Here is a 19,105-nt window from a genome sequence, read left to right as displayed (position 1 = left end):
TAGAAAACTCTCAATCAACACATATTTTTATTTATTTATGTATTTTTGGCCATACCCATGGCACGTGGAAGTTCCCAGGCCAGGGATCAAACCGGAGCCACAGCAGTGACAACACCAAATCCTTAACCATGAGGCCACCAGGGAACTGCAACAAGTACTTTTAAAAATATATTTGTATTGTGGAATGTTTATGCTTAATTTTTTTGAAGTAGGACCTTGTTGTTTCTCCATTCTTCATATAATAGCTTATATCTGCTAACCCCAAACTCCTCATCCATCCCTCCCCCACCTCCCACCCCTTAGCAACCACAAGTCTGTCCTCCATTGCTTAATTTTTTTTAAGTTGAAACTTCTATTATTTCAATTTTCACATCTGTAAACGGACCACTTTTAAAAAATTTTTTGCTATAGTTCATTTTCAAAGTTCTGTCAATTTCTGCTGTATAGCAAAGTGACCCAGCTATACATACATATATATATATATATATATATATATATATATATATATACACATACACATTCTTTTTATCATATTGTGATTGGATAATTCCCTATGCTATATAGCAGAATCTCAGGGCTTTTCCATTCTAAATGTAACATTTTTCATCTACTAACCCCAGCCCCGCAGTCCATCTCACTCCTTCCCCTCATCCCTGGCAGCGACAAGTCTGTTCTCCACGTCTATGAGTCTGTTTCTGTTCTGTAGATAGGTTCATCTGTGCCATATTTTAGATTCCACATGTAAGTGATATCATATGGTATTTGTCTTTCTCTTTCTGACTTACTTTACTTAGTATGAGTATCTCTAGTTGCATCCATATTGCTGCAAATGGCATTATTTTGTTCTTTTTTATGGCTGAGTAGTATTCCATTGTGTATATGTACCACATCTTCTTAATCATTCATCTGTCCATGGACGTTTACGTTGTTTCCATGTCTTGGCTATTGTGAATAGTGCTGCAATGAACATAGGGGTGCATGTATCTTTTTGAGTTGTAGTTTTGTCCATATATATGCCCAGGAGTGGGATTGCTAGATCATTCGGTAGTTCTATATTTAGTTTTCTGAGGAACCGCCATACTATTTTCCATAATGATTGTACCAGTTTACATTCCCAGAAACAGTGTAGGAGGGTTCTCTTTTCTCCACACCCTCACCAGCATTTGTTATTTGTAGACTTATTAATGACAGTCATTCTGACTAGTGTGAGATGGTACCTCATTTTTATTTTGATTTGCATTTCTCTAAAAATTAGTGATATTAAGCTTTTTTTTTTTTTTTTTTAATGTGCCTGTTGGCCATCCATGTGTCTTCTTTGGAGAAATGTCTACCAAGCTCTTTTGCCCATTCTTCAGTTTTGTTTTGTTTTGTTTTGTTTTGCTGTTGAGTTGTGTGAGTTGATTGTATATTTTGGAGATTAAGCCCTTGTTGGTTGCATTGTTTGCAATAATTTTCTCTCATTCCATAGGTTGTCTTTTCAATTTTTTATGGCTTCCTCTGCTGTGCAAAAGCTTGTCAGTTTGATTAGGTCTCATTGGTTTATTTTTGGTTTTATTCCTATTGCCTTAGGAGACTGACCAAAGAAAACATTTGTACGGTTGATGCCAGAGAATGTTTTGCCTATGTTCTCTTCTAGGAGTTTTATGATGTCTTGTTTTATGTTTAAGCCTTTGAACCATTTTGAGTTTATTTTTGTGCACAGTGTGAGGGTGTGTTCTAGTTTCATTGATTTACATACCTCTGTCCAATTTTCCCAGCCCCTCTTGCTGAAGAGACTGTCTTTTTCCCATTTTGTATTCTTGCCTCTTTTGCTGAAGATTAGTTGACAGTATGTGTCTGGGTTTATTTCTGGGTTCTCTATTCTGTGGAACTTTTATGCCTTAAACAATATACATAGTAAAAGTAAGATATAGAAAATGATTTTTTAAAAAGTCAATTTTGTTTACCACTCAACTCAATAGAATGTTTTCAATGCTTTTGATTCCTGTGCCCTTCCCCAACCATATAATCCTGTCTCTCTCAAAGAAAATACACTATTATGCCCATGTGTATATTGTTGGTAACTAGCATTTTTTTAAAGTGTTTGGCCACACCCATGTCATGCCAGAATTGGACCAGAGCCATGGCAGAGACAATACGCTATAGGCCACAGGGGAAGTCCAGTAACTAGCAGTTTTCACTCCACATTATCTGAAATTGATAACAGAAGCTATCATATTTCCTATCCATTCCATTGCATGAACTGATTACAATTTATTTGTCATTCTTCTATTGATGGACATTTTGGAGTTGTTTCTTGATTTTTGCTATTATAAACAATGCTTCCATGAAATTCTTGTGTGTATATCTCAGGATGGACATTCTAGGTCTTAGGGTCAGTGAATCTTTAGTTGTGAAGCATAAATGTGTTTCCAAAGTATTCCAGTTTGTGTTTCCAAGTAGTTGCACCATTTATTCTCCTACCAGCCATGTGTAAGAGACATTTTTTTCTGTGCATCCTTATCAACACTAGATATTGCCTGGATTTTAAATTTTCACCATTTGGGAAGGGTTATAAACTGATTTCATTGTGGTTTTAATTTTTATTTTCATGATTTCTCCTGAAATTGAACATCTCTTTGTTTCTGTATTCTGTAAACAACCTGTTCATGTCCTTTGCTGATTTTTCTTTTTTTTTTTTGTTTTTAAAGTTTTATTGAAGTATAGCTCACTTAGAATGTTGCGATAATTGATTTTTCTATTGATTAATCTATTTCTGGATTTACATTTAGGAATTGTTTATTAAATCTGGATATTAATCCTTTGTTGATAGGTTATGTTCAATTATCTTTTTATAATTTGTTTACAATGTTCTGTGAGGGAGAGAAGATTTAGTTTAAAAGCAATCTGTCCTATCTTTTCCTTTATGGTTAATGCATTTTGTATTGTTCAAAGAAATTTTTTTTCTTTTTGTCTTTTTAGGGCCGCACCTGTGGCATATGGATATTTCCAGGCTAGGGGTCTAATTGGAGCTGTTGCTGCTGGCCTGCACCACAACCACAGCAACGCCAGATCTGAGCCACATCTGAGACCCACACCACAGCTCATGGCAAAACTGGATCTGTAACCCACTGAGTGAGGCCAGGGATTGAACCCACAACCTTAAGGTTCCCAGTCGGATTCATCTCCACTGCGCCATGACAGGAACTTCTGTTCAAAGAAATTTTACTTCTCCTAAATCTATAAAGACATTTTCCGAAATCTTCTTCCAAAATTTATAAAGTTTGGTTTTCTCATTTATATATTTATATCTTTAATCTACCAGGAATTGGTTTTTGTATGACATAGGGATCCAATTTTTCCTTTTTTTCAGTGTAGATATCCAAATTTCCCAGCAATATTTATTGAAGGGCTTTTAAAATTCAAGTAAAGTTAAGAATCACCTGGAATTCTTTTTCAAAACAGATACACTGGCTTCAACCCGGACCTACTGAGTCAGAATTTCCACGTAATCGGGTATTTATAAGTGTTTTAGGTAAATCTTATCATTAAGAAAGCACTGGTTTCTTAAATAGTAATTTTCCCCACTCTTCTGAAAAGGCAACTGTCATCCATCAAATTCCCAAAGTGGATGATTTGCCTCTGAGCTTTCTAGTCTGTTCCATTTGTTGATTTAGCTTATTCCTCCACTAACACATTACTCACCATCTTCATTTTATACCTTGATATCTCCCAGGGAAAATTTGTCCGCTTTATTCTTCTTCCTCAGGTATGTGTTAACCTATCTGTGACCCTTTAACTTCCATGGAAATTTTAGAATTTTCTTGCCAAGAACGAAGAACTTGCCATGAAGAACTATTGAATAGAATTCAACTGGATGTGTAGATCCATTTGGAAGAACTGAGATCTTCACTATATTGGCTTTTCCTATCTATGAGTATAGAATAGTAGCTCTTAAAATTTAGCTCTTTAATTTTTTTTGTATTTTCTTTTTTCTTTCTTTCTTTCTTTCTTTCTTTCTTTCTTTCTTTCTTTCTTTCTTTCTTTCTTTCTTTCTTTCTTTCTTTCCTTCTTTTCTTCTTTCCTTCTTTCCTTCTTTCCTTCCTTTATTTTTTGCTTTTTAGGGATGCACCCATGGCATGTGGAAGTTCCCTGGCTAGGGGGTCAAATCGGAGCTACAGCTGCCAACCTATACCACAGTCAGAGCAACACAGGATCCAAGCCACATCAATGACCTACACCACAGCTCACGGCAACGTCGGATCCCTGACCCACTCACTGACTGAGGCCAGGGATCAAACCCACATCTTCATAGATACCATATCCTCATGGATACTAGTTGGATTTGTTTCCGCTGCACCACAAAAATGTATAGACAAATGGCCACACTTGATAACAAGAGTTTAGCAATATGGCTATATGTAAACTGATGCTCCACAGCCACATCAGTGCAGGCTTCAAGCCGCATCTGCCACCTATACCACCACTGGCAGCAATACAGGATCCTTAACACACTAAGCAAGGCCAGGGATCAAACCTGTGTCTTCATGGATACTAGTTGTGTTTGTTATCGCTAAGCACGATGGGAACACCCAACTCTGAATTTCTATGAGCCAAGTTTAGTCATAATGAATTTTAATTTTACATGTTTCTGGAACTGGTTTGCCAACATTTTATATAGACTTTTTTTTGTTTTGTTTTGTTTTCCTTCTTCCTTTATTAGATTTTATTGTTTATGGTAAGAACACAATATGAGAACTACCCTCTGAACAAATTTTTAGTGTAAAATACATGATTGTAGACTATAGGGATAATGCTGTTCACAGATTTCTAGAGGTTATTCATCTTGCTTCACTGAGACTTTATGCCTATTGATTAATAAGTAACTCCCAATTTACCCCCTCCCCCAGCCCCTGGGAACCACAAATTCACTTTTGATTCTATGAATTTAAATTAAATTCTATTTTAATTCAATTTTATTTTAAATATTATTCCATTTTAAATATTGCATATAAGTGGAATGACGCAGTATCTCTTTCTGTGGCTGGCTTTCTTCCTTTTTTTTTAAATAGTAACTTTCATTTTTTTCCATTATAGCTGGTTTACAGTGTTCTATCAATTTTCTACTGTACAGCGTGGTGACCCACTTACACATACATGTTTGATTTCATCACAAGTGATTAGACATAGTATAGACTTTTTGTATTGATGTTCATGAGTGGTGTTGGCCCTCAATTTTCCTTTCTCATGTAGTTCTTGTCAGGTTTGATTCTAGAATGAAATGAGAAGTATTCCCTCTCCTGGAAGAGAGAAATGTTTGCCTTTGTTTATATCCTATCTCTATTTTCTATTTTATTTTTCTTAACTTTATTGTCTCTTTTTCATTTCTCTGGGTTTCTGTTGTTGCTGTTTTTCTAAATTCTTAAGTTGGATTCTTAGCTCATTAAATGTTAGCCTTCTTCTTTTCTCATATAAGTAAGTATTTGACACTATGATTTTCCCTCCAAGTAGTGCTTTATTGCATCCCACATGACATTTATTTGATTTTATTGTTTCATTTAAAAATCAACTTTGTTGAAGTATAATTGAGATAAAATAAAAATGCACTCTTTCGAACTGTACAGATCTGTGAGTTTTGACAACCTTATATACACCCATGTAACCATCACCAGAATCAATATGTGGAATGCTTCCATCACCCAACATATTCCTTGTGCTCCCTCCCAGTCAATCTCCATGGCTTCAAGCAACCAGTGGTCTGATTTCAGTCACTAAAGATTAGATTTATCTTTTCTAGCATTGTTTCATGTATTAGAATGTCATTTTTCTATTGTTAAGTAGTATTCTGTTGTAAGGGTATACAACAATTTGTCCATTCATCTGTTTGTATATATCTAGGTCATTTCCAGGATTTTTTTTTGCTATCATGAATAATGCCGCTATGAACAATCATGTACAAGTCTTTGTATGGGTATGTTTATAAGTTTGAGGGGTAAATACATAAGAGTGAAATTTCTGTATCCTATGGTAAATATACCTTTAAATAAAAACACAAAAAACACAAAGAACTTCTGATTTCAAAGTGGCTGTACTGTTTTGTATGCCCATGAACCATGTGTAAGAAACTTAGTTGTTCTACATCCTCATCATCACTTGGTACTGTCAGTCTTTTAAATTTTTAGATGTTCTAATGGGTATGCAGTGGAATTCTTTTTCCATTTTCAACCTTTTCTTTTTTTATATAATGATTTTTATTTTTTTCCATTATAGCTGGTTTACAGTGTTCTGTCAGTTTTCTACTGTACAGCGTGGTGACACAGTTACACATACATCTACGTATTCTTTTATCTCACATTATCATGCTCCGTCATAAGTGACCAGACATAGTTCCCAGTGCTACACAGCAGGATCTCATTGTTAATCCATTCCAAAGGCAATAGTCTGCATCTATTAACCCCAACCACCCCAGTCCATCCCACTCCCTCCCCCTCGCCCTTGGCAACCACAAGTCTGTTCTCCAAGGCCATGAGTTTCTTTTGGATGGAAAGGTTCATTTGTGCCATATATTAGATTCCAGGTATAAGTGATATCATATGGTATATGTCTTTCTCTTTCTGACTTACTTCACTCAGAATGAGTATCTCTAGTTGCATCCATGTTGCTGCAAATGGCATTATTTTGTTCTTTTTTATGGCTGAGCAGTATTCCATTATGTATATATACCACATCTTCCTAATCCAGTCATCTGTCAATGGACATTTGGGTTGTTCCCATGTCTTGGCTATTGTGAATAGTGCTGCAAAGAACATGTGGGTGCATGTGTCTTTTCTAAGGGAAGTTTTGTCCAGATATATGCCTAAGAGTGGGACTGGTGGGTCATATGGGAGTTCTATGTATAGCTTTCTAAGGTACCTCCATACTGTTCTCCGTAGTGGCTGTACCAGCTTACATTCCCACCAAGAGTGCAGGAGGGTTCCCTTTTCTCCAGACCCCATCCAGCATTTGTTATTTGTGGACTTATTAATGATGGCCATTCTGACAGGTGTGAGGTGGTATCTCACTGTAGTTTTGATTTGCATTTCTCTAATAATCTGGGATGTTGAGCTTTTTCCCATGTACTTGTTGGCCATTTGTATATCTTCCTTGGAAAATGTCAATTCAGGTATTTTGCTCATTTTTCAGTTGGGTTGTTGGCTTTTTTGCTGTTGAGTTGTATAGATTGCTTGCATAATTTAGAGATTAAGCCCTTGTCTGTTACATCATTTGAAACTATTTTCTCCCATTCTGTAAGTTGTCTTTTTGTTTTCTTTTTGGTTTCCTTTGCTGTGTAAAATCTTGTTGGTTTGATTAGGTCCCATTTCCCCCGCCGTGGCACACTGCTCCTTAGCCCCTCAAGCTGTCTCCAACTGCCAACCCCAGCCCTCCCCCAGAACTGACCTCCTGAGCCTGAGTCTCAGCGCCCAGCCCCCGCCTGAGCACCTCAGGCTGTGGTATCCAGCCAGTGGTTCAGATAATCTGTGCAGCTCTCACTCTGCTTTGCTGTTCTCAGTCCAGCTGTTGCGCTTTTCTCTGCGACTCTGAGGTCCCTCCCACTTGGCTGATCTTTCTGTCAGTTAGGCAGCTTCCCAGGATGTGGGTTCCTTTTCTCCTTCACAGCTCCCTTTCAGGAATGCTAGTCCCTTCCTGATTCCTTTTCTCTCTCTCTCTTTTTTTCTTTCTTTCTACCCAGTTATGTCAAGGGTTTCTTGCCCTTTTCGGAGGTTTAAGTTCTTCTGCCAGCATTCAGGTGATGTTCTGTATGAGTCGTTTTACATGTAGATGTGTTTTTTTGATGTGTTTGTGGGGGAAGGTGAGCACGACTTCTTACTCTTCTGCCATCTTGCTCTGCCCCCACGTAGTGGAATTTAATTATAGTTTTAATCTACATGCCTCTGATAGCTAGTTATGTTGATTAATTTTTTCATGTGCTTATGGATCATTTGTGTATCTTCTTTTGTGAGGTATCTTTTGCCCCTTTTAAATTTTTTATCTTTTTATTATTGAATTATAAGTTATTTATATATTCTTGATATAGGTTCTATGTCAGACTATATCTATGTATATATAATATATTATATAATATTTATTATACACACACACACAAAATCCCAATGCGTGGCTTTCCTTTTCATTTTCTTAACAATGTTTTTGAAGAGCAGAGGCTTTTAATATTGATGAAAGTCAATTTGTTCTTCTATGGTTTGTGCTTTTATGGTTCTTATTTATTATTCCATTTGAAATTACTTTGTTATTCATTATTTAAAGGGTAATTTTTAGTTCCAAATACATCTTGCTTTGTTATGTATTTGTTATTTATTTCTAATTTAATATTTTAATCAGAAAACATTGAATAATGGCATTTAACAATTTTTTTAGATTTATTTTACAATGCATTTAAATTTTTGTATATGTTCCAAGAGTTGAATTTAAGATTTAGATTTTACTTATTAAATTCAGTTTGCTACTTTTGTTGTTTGAATCTTCTTTCTCCTTAATAGTATTTTGTCTGTTTGATCTATTAATTACTAAGAGAGATGTGTTGAAATTTCCTATATGAGTGGTAGCTATTTAAATTTCTTACTGTAGGACTAACAATTTTTATGGCTTATGGTTTGAGGCTATCTTATGAGATATAGAATTACTATAACATTCTGGTGAATTGAATCTTTACTACAATCCATTCTGATACTATCTATCTTTTAACTAATAAATTTAGTCCACTTATATTTATTATAATTATTGACACATCTGTTTGTCCTACTTTTACTCTTTCTTTCTTTCTGATTGATTGGTTGTGGGGTTTTTTTCCTTGATAGTGATTTGGAAATTATTCTTTCTGTTTTTTTTTTTTTTTTTTTTTTAGTGGTCACTATTGAAATGTTAGCGTGCATACTTACTGTGACAAGGCCTAAATTTAATCACCATCTCTACTTCCTTCTTAGACAATTCAAGAACCTTAGAAATTTCTAATGTTAATAACCCTGCATTTAGGTTGCATGCTATCTTTGCCTAGTATTCTAGATCTATTTCAAATTACTTTTAAATCCAGACATTGTATATTGTTGTTTTGTACAGTCATTGCATGTTCATATTTACCTACCTGTTTGCCAGTATGTTTGCTTGCCAATTCTTTTAGCATCTAAGACCTCTATTCTGGTGTCAGTTTTCTTCTTTCTTCTGAAATATATGCATTAGATTAAATAAAGTCTGTCAGTAGAAAACCCTGTTTTTGTTAATTTGAAAAATTTTTAATTTCATTTTCATTCTTAAAAGAAATTTTAGAGATAAAAAATTCTAAACTGTGTTATAATTCCCCCATGCCCTAATATCCTCTGGCTTCTATTAATCTAATTGCCATCATCTGTCCTTTCTCTTTTGATACTCTGAAGATCTCTATCATTGGCATTCCGATGCTTCTCTTCAAAAGTCTAGATGTGGAGTTCCCGTCGTGGCGCAGTGGTTAACAAATCCCACTAGGAACCATGAGGTTGCGGGTTCGGTCCCTGCCCTTGCTCAGTGGGTTAACGATCCGGCGTTGCCGTGAGCTGTGGTGTAGGTTGCAGATGCGGCTCAGATCCCGCGTTGCTGTGGCTCTGGCGTAGGCCGGTGGCTACAGCTCCGATTCAACCCGTAGCCTGGGAACCTCCATATGCCGCGGGAGCGGCCCAAGAAATAGCAACAACAACAACAACAAAAAGACAAAAGACAAAAAAAAAAAAAAAAAAAAAAAAAAGTCTAGATGTGTCTGTGTTAGGTAGTTATCAGTTCAGAATGTGAGTAGAGATGGGGGAGGTGTAGGAGAGAAGGTTGAATAAGGATCAAGCCCCGAAGAGCGTGGTTAGTTCTGTATTAAATTACAGATATTAATTACCTTTTATGCAATTGACCTTTATCCTACAAGGCAAATAAAAGGGATTAATTTAGTATTCTAGTTAATTTGGTTCAGACTGAGATTTTCAGTGTGCATAAAGAAATACTGTATTCAAGGAGTTCCTGTCGTGGGGCGGCAGAAATTAATCTGACTAGGAACCATGAGGCTGTGTGTTCGATTCTTGGCTTTGCTCAGTGGGTTAAGGATCTGGTGTTGCCATGAGCTGTGGTGAAGGTTGCAGATGCGGCTCACATCTGATGCTGATGTTGCTGTGGCTGTGGTGTAGGTTGGCAGCTATAGCTCCAATTGGACCTCTAGCCTGGGAACCTCCATATGCCATTGGGTACGGCCCTAAAAAGCAAAAAAAAAAAAAAAAAAAAAAAAAAAAAAAAAAAAAGAAGTGTTCAAAAAGGGGTGTGTGTAGAGAGAAGAATATTTGAGATTTGGACTAGTCAATTGAAGAATGGATGGTACCTACTTGGAAAGATTTCTTAGAGGAGGTATTCTTGGCTAAGATTTAATGAGATTGACAATGGGAAGAAAAGCACCATTCCTTGAGTGTCCTAATGCAGACAATCCTAAATGTGGGGCTAAGAAGGTTCTTGAACATTGCAAGGAAGTCCCAACCAGGGGACTTGCTGCTGGAGATGTGATCTTCTCCCCTAGGTGGTGATTCTGTGCCCTTTCACTGGCATCCAGCAGACCTTCCCTTGCAGCAATTGGCTGGATGAGAAGAAGGCGGATGGGCTCATCGAGAGGCAGCTCTATGAGATGGTGTCTCTCAGGAAGAAGAGGCTGAAAAGTAGGTGGAGGTGTCCAGAATCAGCAACGGCCAGGATGTCAAACCCCTGGGCACTCCTGCTTCTCAATGCTCCTCTGGAAAGGAAGGGAAGGGGTCCCCCAGAGAGCTCAGTTCTCCAAGGTACAGGCCATTCAGAGTGATACACCTGATACCAAAGCTTATACTCCAGTGGCCCCAAATTGATAAGCTACCGTGATGGGCTAATTTTTTTTTTTTTTTGTCTTTTTGCTATTTTTTTGGGCTGCTCCCACAGCATATGGAGGTTCCCCGGCTAGGGGTCGAATTGGAGCTGTAGTCACCGGCCTACGCCAGAGCCACAGCAACACAGGATCCGAGCTGCGTCTGCAACCTACACCACAGCTCATGGCAACGCTGGATCCTTAACCCACTGAGCAAGGGCAGGGACCGAACCCGCAACCTCATGGTTCCTAGTCGGATTCGCTAACCACTGCGCCACGACGGGAACTCCTGGGCTAATTATTAAACTGAATGCTTGAACACAGTGCACTCTGAATGTACTGACCATACTTCCTCTTATTTAAAACATACTAATAGACTCTCACCATTAAAAGGATCATTAAGCCACACTCTTTCAAACAGCAAAGAATCCTTGACTTCCCAAATTTAGCAGTTTTTATATTGGGTTTCTGAGTGTGGGGCACACTTGTATACAACCTGCACTTCATTCCTAATCATCTTTGATTTGTTCCTCTTTCCCATTGGTAGTGTGAAAATCTCTTTACTTCTGAAATTTGTGGTACAACTTGACCTGTCTCTGCAGAATTCCCATGGTCCTTGTGGGTCTGGACGACGGACCTGAAGAAAGCTGGTACCAACTCTCTTATCTTCATCCAGATTTATGGGCAGAAGGGGCGGACAGATGAAATTCTCCTGAATCCCAACAACAAGTGGTTCAAACCTGGCATAATTGAAAAATTTAGGGTAGGAGGGAAGTGTGATGGGGTGGGAGGGAGGAAGGAGTGTAAGAAACGTCTGTCATGGGATTCTGGTTTTCTAAGTCAAGTGTGGATCAAGTTTGAGGACAAAAAGGTAAAACAGAGGCCCTGCAAGGGGTGCCGTATTTAATCTACAGGCAATGTATTGATGGGGTGCAATTTAGATCTAGCCCTTCAACTGAGTCAAACAATCCAGAACCAAGTGTGGGGGAAGGAGCAAGCATGGAATGGCTTTGGACATCCTGGAGCCTGGTGACCTAGAGAAATCATTGTAGAACAGAGTCCTGGAGCACGGCTAGTGTCAAACTGCCCAATCTGGACTGAATTAGAGAGTGAGGAGCAAATTTAAGGGAAAGTATACATTTTAGAACATTTCAAAAGAAATTCAGCTTCAAATTTTTGGTATGTATATAAGGAGAGCAAGGCTTGTTTTGCCAACAGAAGTGTTGCTCTGACCTTTAGATAAGAATAATTTGTAATTTGCAGCTCTCTTAGAGCACCCCCGCTGGTACTTCTATTATATCCTCAGTTCATTGCTCTTTCTGTATTTGTCTTCCCGGCTAGACTTTGAGCCCCTAGGGAAAGGGCATGACCGCAGTATTGATCTTTTTGTCTGTTTCAGTGCCCAGCAGAGTCCTGGGGCTGTGGACCTGTGTTAATTTGCAGGGCTGCCATATGGATTTTGCAACCGAAAGCTTATTGCTTGGAAGATTTTCTTTAGTCTGGATCCTACTGTGGGTCAGTTATTTTTGTTCAGTTTCATCAGCCCAGTCTGAACCTTAGCTCTATATGGCTGTCTTGCCCTATGTGCCACTGGTACAAGGGGCACAAGCAGATAGAGTATATAAGTGTGGTTTGAAGCAAACCCACCCTTGAAACTGAAGAAACAGCTCAAAGCAGGTGCCTTCCTGGCAGGGGGTCAGCTATGATGATAAACACATTTCACTGGGTTCTGCACACTCAAACCTTGTTATTTCTCACCATAGATTGAACTCCCAGACCTCGGCAGGTTTTATAAGATTCGAGTATGGCATGATAAAAGGAGTCCTGGTTCTGGATGGCATTTAGAAAAGGTAAGATATAACACCTTGGGGTTGAAAGGTGGTTGGGAGAGGAGCCACAATGGTCCCTTTCTAATGACCCTGTCATGTAAGTTGGCCTTTATCTGTTGTGATTGTGGGTGGACTTGAATTTGGACTTTGGACACATGGATATCCTATTGGGGACAGGACTTCCAAAGTAGACTAAGAGGATGCTCGGCCTTTTAGGAGACTTGCATTGTGCCCCAGTCACCCAACTGCTAGGCAAGTGTGGGTCTCCAGGAGACCAGAGGGATAAATATTAATCTGATATTCAACTTTCCACAAGAGTCATCTCTAGTTGATGACCTTGGCCTCCTTGAGATGAACTAACAGAATGGGTACCCCAAGGTATGGATGAATATCTCCAGACACCCTCCGGCTCACCCCAGGACTTCATTGCAGATGACCCTGATGAACACTCTGACCAAGGACAAGTATAACTTCAATTGCAATTGCTGGCTCAATGCCAATGAGGATGACAATGAGATTGTTAGGGAAATGACCGCTGAGGGCCCGACAGTACGGAGGATAATGAGCAGTAAGTACTGACTGGGTCTCCATCTTGGAGGAAGTAGCGGAACTCCTAGTTTGTATGTCAGTGGGGGTCTGGTACATGAGCTATATCTTTGTCCACTATGCATCATCAGGCACCCCTGAATGAGGAGTGGGCTTAGAAGGTCCTAGCTTCAAGACCAGCTTGGAGGAGCCATCTCTGGGATGTGATGTTAAGCTCTATGATGATGAGTGTGGGTGAGAATGGGAAGATTTATGGGTCTTCAGGTTGGCTATGAGGGGATGCAAAGAATTCACACTGAAAAATATTTCTTCAGACACTCCCTGAAATTAAAGGAAACGTCTTCTTCAAATTATGCATGACATGCTCCCCCCAAAGATGGGCTGGATCTGGATTCTTATAGCCACTATTACTATTTGAGGTAGGAGAGAGCTGAGCTTTTAATCTAGAGACTAGCATCCACATTCAAAGAGGTAAAGGGAGATGATTTTGCCTTGATGTTATAACCACCCAAGTGTTGTCAAACACACAGCACATGCCCTATCCTTCTCCCTCAGCAGATATTACTGAATGATCACAGCATTCTTTCCCATTGAATCTGATTCCTTCTTAATCCATTCATCTATCAATGGACATTTAGGTTGTTTCTATGTCTTGGCTATTGTGAATTGCACTGCAGTGAATATAGGGGTGCATGTATCTTTGAATTATAGTTTTATCTGGATATATATCCAGGAGTAGGATTGCTAGAAAGTGTGGCAGTTTTATTTTTAGTTTTCTGAGAGACCTCCATACTGTTTTCCATAGTGATTGTACCAATTTATATTTCCACCAAAAGTGTAGGAGGGTTCCCTTTGCTCCACACCCTCTCCAACTATTTGCAGACTTATTAATGATGGCCATTCTGACAGGTGTGAGGTGGTACCTCAGTGTAGTTTTGATTTTCATTTCTCTAATAATTGCTAATGTTGAGCATTTTCTTCATGTTCTTACTGGCCATCCATATATCTTCTTTGGAGAAATGTCTATTTAGGTCTTCTGACATTTTTCAATAGGGTTTTTTTTTATTTTTGTATATTTTGGAGATTAATCCCTGTTGGTTGCATTTTTTGCCACTAATTTCCTTTTTGACTTGCTCATTGACCCATTGGTTTTTTAGTAGCATGTTGTTTAGTCTCCAGGTAGTCAGTTTTTTTCTCATTTATTTTCATGTGATTGATTTCTAGTTTCATGCCATTGTAGTCAGAGAAGATGCTTGAAATAATTTCTATACTCTTAAATTTGTTGACATTAGTTTTGTACCCCAGTATGTGGTCAATCCTTGAGAATGTTCCATATGCACTTGAAAAGAATGTATATTCTGATTTTTTTTTTTTGGATGTAATGTCCTGAAAATGAAGTCTAACTTTTCTATTGTGTCATTTAGGATCTCTCTTGCCTCACTGATTTTCTCTCTAGAGGATCTGTCCCTTGATGTGAGTGGGGTGTTAAAGTCTCCTACTATTATTGTATTCCCATCAGTTTCTCCTTTTCTATCTGCCAGTATTTGTCATAAGAGCATTAAGTTTAAAGTAAAAGAACCAGATCTCATATGCAGTCAGATTTGTTCTTCCCTATTATAAGACTGCACATGATCCCTGCACCACGTAGATGGGCAGACTGCCTGAACCACCCCTCCAGCCTGACCTACCAATCCACTCCTACCCTTACCCTATTTAAGGAACCAGATTGCCACCTTCAGAGAGCGAGCAAAGGCACTTTTACTTATTTTCGACCCCTCCTGCTGTAGCATGAGTTCCAATAAAGCCTTGCCTGAATTTCTCATCGGACCTCTTAGCAATTTCTATTGATTAAAGAGTCCAAGAACTTGGGTCAGTGACAGAAGGACCATCTGGTCTGGCTATAAAGGCAATTTAATGCCTTCTCGGGGTCCTTGGCTGTACTTTGGAGCCCATATCAACTCACATTTCTTTCCTCCAGGAAATAAATTCTGACCCACGTAAATTTCTTTTGTTTTTGAAGCAAACCGATATCCTCACTCAACACTACAGGAACTCGTTATGTCCTTTTCTGGTCAGGATGCTTGTTTGTAACAGTATACAGAGCTGTTAGCAACATCTCACTTCCCCAGTTGGTACCAGGGTATAGTGAATAATGCGCAGGACTTCCTGGAAATCCCTTAAATGGAGGGTCTTGGAATCACGTAAAATGAGTAAATACCAATTTAAAGCCAATTCTCTGGGTTTGAAATTATGGGCCAGTCAAATGAGCAATTAATGCCATATCTGAGAGCCAAGAGGCTTTCGAGGGTGACTGCACTGGCTAACGGTGATCAGGAGGCACAGACAAACACTCACAATCCCACAATTTAGTTCCACCTTACCTTTCCCGCAGGAGCTATGTGAAATCGTAAACCAGTGAGATCAGCATTCTCCACTGCATGCCCAGCAGAAGTTATTGCATACCACTGATGAGTGGTCAAGGGACCACTGGACTCAAGTGTTGAAAATTTTAGCTTCTTGCTAATCAGGCTGAGCTATAATTTTAAAATTAAAGTACAAGAGGCTCTCATCCTCACCCGTTGTTTAAAGTCTTTCACTGCTGATGGCTAACATTATAATTATTTTTAACTCTCCACAGGCTTCTTTCTGGGAAAGAGCCTGACTTCTCCATGGCAGATGGGCTGGGAGGAACCTCTAGAGAGGATCAAGACCCCTGACAGTGTCCAGACAAATAGACCTTTGAGAAACTCAGCAAAGGGGACAGGAGATCCTGGGTAGAGGGATTTCAAAATTCCCTCATTGGCTTGCTTCTGAGAATGGCCTAAGAGTTACAGCCAGAAAACCAAAACTAACCTTAATCAAAATGCAGAATGAAGTGAGGCTGGTGTTCTCCCTTCCCTTTTGTGCTTCCCCCTCTCAGTACTCACTCCAGTTAATGCTATTTGTTCCTCTTACTTTTTTTTTTTTTTTTTTTTTGTCTTTTTTTAGGGCCGTACCTGCAGGAACCTGGAAGTTCCCAGGCTAGGGGTCAAATTGGAGCTGTAGCTGCCGGCCTATGCCAGAGCCATAGCAACACCAGATTCGAGCCACATCTGCGACCTACACTATATCACAGCTCATGGCAGCACCGGATCCTTAACTTGCTGAGAGAGGCCAGGGATCTGCAACCTCATGGTTTCTAGCCGGATTTATTTCCACTGCGCTACAGTGGGAACTCCAGTAGTGTCCATTTTTATTTTATTTTATTTGTCTTTTTTTTTTTTTTTTTTTTTTTTTTTGCCTTTTCTAGGGCTGCTTCCGTAGTATATGGAGGTTCTCAGGCTAGGGGTATAATCAGAGCTGTAGCTGCCGGCCTACACCACAGCCACAGCAACAGCAACACCAGATCTGAACCATGTCTGTGACCTACACCACAGCTCACAGCAACGCCAGATCCTCAACCCACTGAGCGAGGCCAGGGATTGAACCTGCAACCTCGTGGTTCCTAGTTGGATTCATTAACCACTGAGCCACGACAGGAATTCCAGTGTCCATTTTTAAAAACAGCTTTATTGAGGTGTAATTCATGTTCCATACAATTCATCTATTTAAAGTATTTTGTGGCTTTTAGTATATTGATAGAATCATGCATTCTTGACCACTATCAAATTCCAGAACATTTTCATTGCCCGCAAAAGAAACCCCATATCCATTAGCAATCACACCAGTTCCCCCCACCTCACTCCTCATCTCTGTATTACACATCTGTAAACTAATAATCTATCTTTGTCTCTATAGATTTGCCTGTTCTGGAATTTCATATAAATGGAATCATTTAATACGTGGCTTTTTGTGTCTATTTCTTTCACTTAGCATAAATTTTTAAGATCTATTTGTCTAGGAGCATGCATCAGTACTTCATGTCTTTTAATTGCTGAATGATGTTTTATTGTATGGATATTCCACATTCATCTGTTGATGGACTTTTGGGTTGTTTCCCCTTTTGGCTATCATGAATAGTGCAACTATGAACATTCACGTACAAGTTTTTGTGTGGACATGTGTTTTCAGTTCTCTTGGACATATACCTATACGTTGAATTGCTGGTTCTATGGTAATTCTGTCTAACTTTTGAGAGGCTATCATGCTGTGTTTTAAAACAGCTGCATCATTTTGTATTTCCATCAAGCAATGTATGAGAGTGATTTCTCTCTATCCTTGCCAACACTTGTTATTTGTCTTTATAATGCTGTTTCAGTAGTGTTTTGGCTATTCTGGGTCCTTTGAAATTCCATATGTATTTTAGAGTCAGCTTGTCAGTTTCTACAAAGAAGTCAGGTAGGTTTGTGATAGACATCGCATTTTGTCTGTAGATCAGTTTGGGGAGTACTGCCCTCTTAACAATGTTAAGTCTTCCAATCCACAAACATGGGGTGCTTTTCCATTTATCTAAATCATCTTTAATTTCTTTCAATGGTTTTTAATTTCCAGAGCATAAGTTTTTTCACTTCTTTCTTTTTTTATTTGAGGCATAATTGACTTACGATGTTATATTTAGTTTCAGGTATACCACATAATGAGCTGATATTTGTATATATGGCAAAATGATCAGCACAATAAGTCTCATTAACATCCATCATCATACATAGTTATATACTTTTCTTCTGGTGATGAGGACTTTTAAGATCAACCCTCAGCAGTTTTCAAATATGCAGTATGGTATTATTAACTGTAGTTGCCATGCTTTACATTACATCCCCATGACTTATTAATTGGTTTTCACTTTTTTTCTTAAATTCATTCATAAGTATTTTATTCTTCTTATGTTATTTTGAATGGAAATGTTTTCTTAATTTTATTTTCAGATTATTCATTGTGAGAGAATAGAAATCAGTTGATTTTGTTGTATTGATGTTTTACTCTACAACTTTGATGAACTCATTTATTGGTTCTAATAGCTTTTGGTGAATTCCTAGTGATTTTCTATATATAAGATCATGTCATCCGTGAATAGAGATAGTTTTACATCTTTCCCATCTGGATACCTAATTGCTTTCTCTAAAACCTCCAAGACCATGTCGGATAGAAGTGGTGGGAACAGAGATCCTTGTCATGTTCCTGATCTTAGAGGAAAACCATCCAGTCTTTCACCATTGAGTATGGTGTCAGCCATGGGTGTTTCATAGATGACTTTTATGGGTTGATGAAATTCCCCTTTGTTGATTTTTTTATCACGAAAGATATTAGATCATGTCAGATGCTTTTGCTGAGCTTATTGGGACGATCATGTGATTTTGGGGTTTTTTTTTTTGATAAATTACATTATTTGATTTTCATGTGTTTAACTTGTATCCCTGGCTGGATTTCATTTGCTAGTATTTTGTTGAACATTTTTACATCTGTATTCATAAGATATATGGGTATGCAGTTTTCTTTTCTTGTGGTATCTTTGTCTGGTCTGGGAGCAGGGAGATGCCAAAGTGAATTAGGAAATGTTCCTTTCTATTTTATTTGAGAAAAATTGGTATTACTTCTTCTTTAGATGTTTGGTAGAATTCAGCAGTGAAGCCATCTAGGCCTGAGTTTTTCTTCTCGGGTGATTTTCTGATTACTGATTCAATTATAGAGCTATTCAGACTGTCTGTTTCTTTTTGAGCCAGTCTTCGTAGCCAGCATTTTACTCTCAACCTATTTGTGCCTTTAAATCAAAACTATTTGAATCAAAAATGTGCCTCTTCCAATAATCAGACAGATCCACTTATCTATTCTTCCAACTTCTATAAATTTAAAGAGTATGCCTTTTTTTGCAAATATTTATTCTCATCATTTTTTTATTATAGTTGGCTTACAATGTTGTGCATATTTATGCTAAACAGCAAAG

At 38.3% G+C, this 19,105-nt stretch overlaps 1 protein-coding gene across 2 annotated transcripts in view; it reads left to right on the top strand.

Moving 5' to 3' along the window:
- LOXHD1 (lipoxygenase homology PLAT domains 1) overlaps nt 1-19,105 on the top strand; it is a 196,111-nt gene that overhangs the window by 60,950 nt on the left and 116,056 nt on the right. The window contains exons 9-12 of one of the 2 annotated variants that reach the window (XM_084964969.1): nt 10,556-10,691; nt 11,473-11,633; nt 12,634-12,720; nt 13,132-13,267. In XM_084964969.1, the coding sequence (XP_084821095.1) occupies nt 10,556-10,691; nt 11,473-11,633; nt 12,634-12,720; nt 13,132-13,267 (520 nt within the window). Of the gene's footprint in view, nt 1-10,555; nt 10,692-11,472; nt 11,634-12,371; nt 12,548-12,633; nt 12,721-13,131; nt 13,268-19,105 lie in introns of those variants that run through there. The other variant, XM_084964963.1, reaches the window with a different exon arrangement.

Source organism: Sus scrofa, chromosome 1 (genome assembly GCF_054392235.1).
Source record: "Sus scrofa isolate SSC_HxYL_T2T_F1_AM1 chromosome 1, Sscrofa_HxYL_maternal_Yorkshire_Landrace_v2.0, whole genome shotgun sequence".
In the NCBI taxonomy this organism is placed as follows: domain Eukaryota; kingdom Metazoa; phylum Chordata; class Mammalia; order Artiodactyla; family Suidae; genus Sus; species Sus scrofa.
This window is presented reverse-complemented; position numbering and strand designations above follow the sequence as displayed.